Genomic DNA, 1,063 nt, shown 5'->3' with positions numbered 1-1,063 from the left:
AGCAATGCTGGACTTCAGTAGGGCCAACTGCACTGTGTCTCACCCTCCCCTCCTTTAGGAATGATGAAGGCTCTCCATCTACCCTATGCATCCCTAACTTCCCAAGAGAAACATCCATCTTCCTGACTTTATGTGTCTGGAGTGTCCACAGAGAGAAGGACCATGCAGTGGTTAACTATCATTGTCTCAACAACCACTGCACAGCCTTCCCCCAAAACACCCTCCTAGAAGAAACCCTAAACACCATCTCTCTCCGTGGGTATCTTGGGAGAATGTCTGCACAGTAAAGGATGACACAGAGACATGTGCTGGGATGCATCAGAACTTTAATGAATTAAAAGAGTGAAACGAGATCACTCTGAGTGGAGGCCTCAGTGCAGGGAGAAACAGGGGCAGATGAGAATCTGTGCCCCATGGCTGTGGCAGAGATCCCAGCAAGGTGTCCATGTGCCTGCCCCACAGAGGGAGCAGGGCCAGCAGGTCCTCCCTGGGCTGGCTTGGTGGGGCTCACTGCCCAGGGGAGAGCAGGAGAACAAGAACATGGGAGGGAAAGGACAGAGTGGAAAAGAGGAAATGCAGGCATGGATTGTGCTTTTCGAGAGCTCTAGGTTGTCCCAGCCCTTTTGAAAGGTGTGCTGGGGTTGCTCAGCCCCTTTCAGGGCAACAACCTGATGCTCCATTCCCAGGCTGGTACCATCTTCTGGGTCCCTGGGGACCTTCCCCAGGACCATCACCAGCACATTTAGCAGGGGAAGAACCTCCTGCTGGAGTAGCGGTTGGCAACAGGACAGAGGCCAAGGCCAGAGAGGCCAAAGCCCCCGGAGGAGATGGGCACTCCCTCAGAGCTGAGGATGCTGCCAACGGCAGCGGAGGTGGAGGATCCCACGGCGGTGTTCTGTGGGAAGGAGCTGAGGATGGGTCCAGGCAGGGTCACCACCACAGCAGGGGGCTCGATGATGACGTTGGAGTCCTGGCACTGCCTGACACAGGGCTCATTGCAGCTGTTGGCCAGCGGGGTTGGGCCGCAGGGCTGGCATGGCAGGCACTGGTTGAAGCAGGACAT

The 1,063-nt window shown here is 56.3% G+C and overlaps 1 protein-coding gene across 1 annotated transcript; it reads right to left on the bottom strand.

Annotated features, from left to right (window-relative positions):
- Positions 1–742: 742 nt before the first annotated feature.
- Positions 743–1,063, bottom strand: LOC104460660 (feather beta keratin-like). The gene has a single exon (XM_010081448.1). It carries the CDS (start codon positions 1,061–1,063, stop codon positions 743–745), a length of 321 nt encoding a protein of 106 aa, XP_010079750.1.

This window comes from Pterocles gutturalis, unplaced genomic scaffold, assembly GCF_000699245.1.
Source record: "Pterocles gutturalis isolate BGI_N339 unplaced genomic scaffold, ASM69924v1 scaffold27274, whole genome shotgun sequence".
Taxonomy (NCBI): Eukaryota; Metazoa; Chordata; class Aves; order Pterocliformes; family Pteroclidae; genus Pterocles; species Pterocles gutturalis.
This window is presented reverse-complemented; position numbering and strand designations above follow the sequence as displayed.

Bases quoted from the DNA above. Each gene is read 5' to 3' on its own strand.
- LOC104460660 (XM_010081448.1), bottom strand. From the start codon at position 1,063: ATGTCCTGCTTCAACCAGTGCCTGCCATGCCAGCCCTGCGGCCCAACC.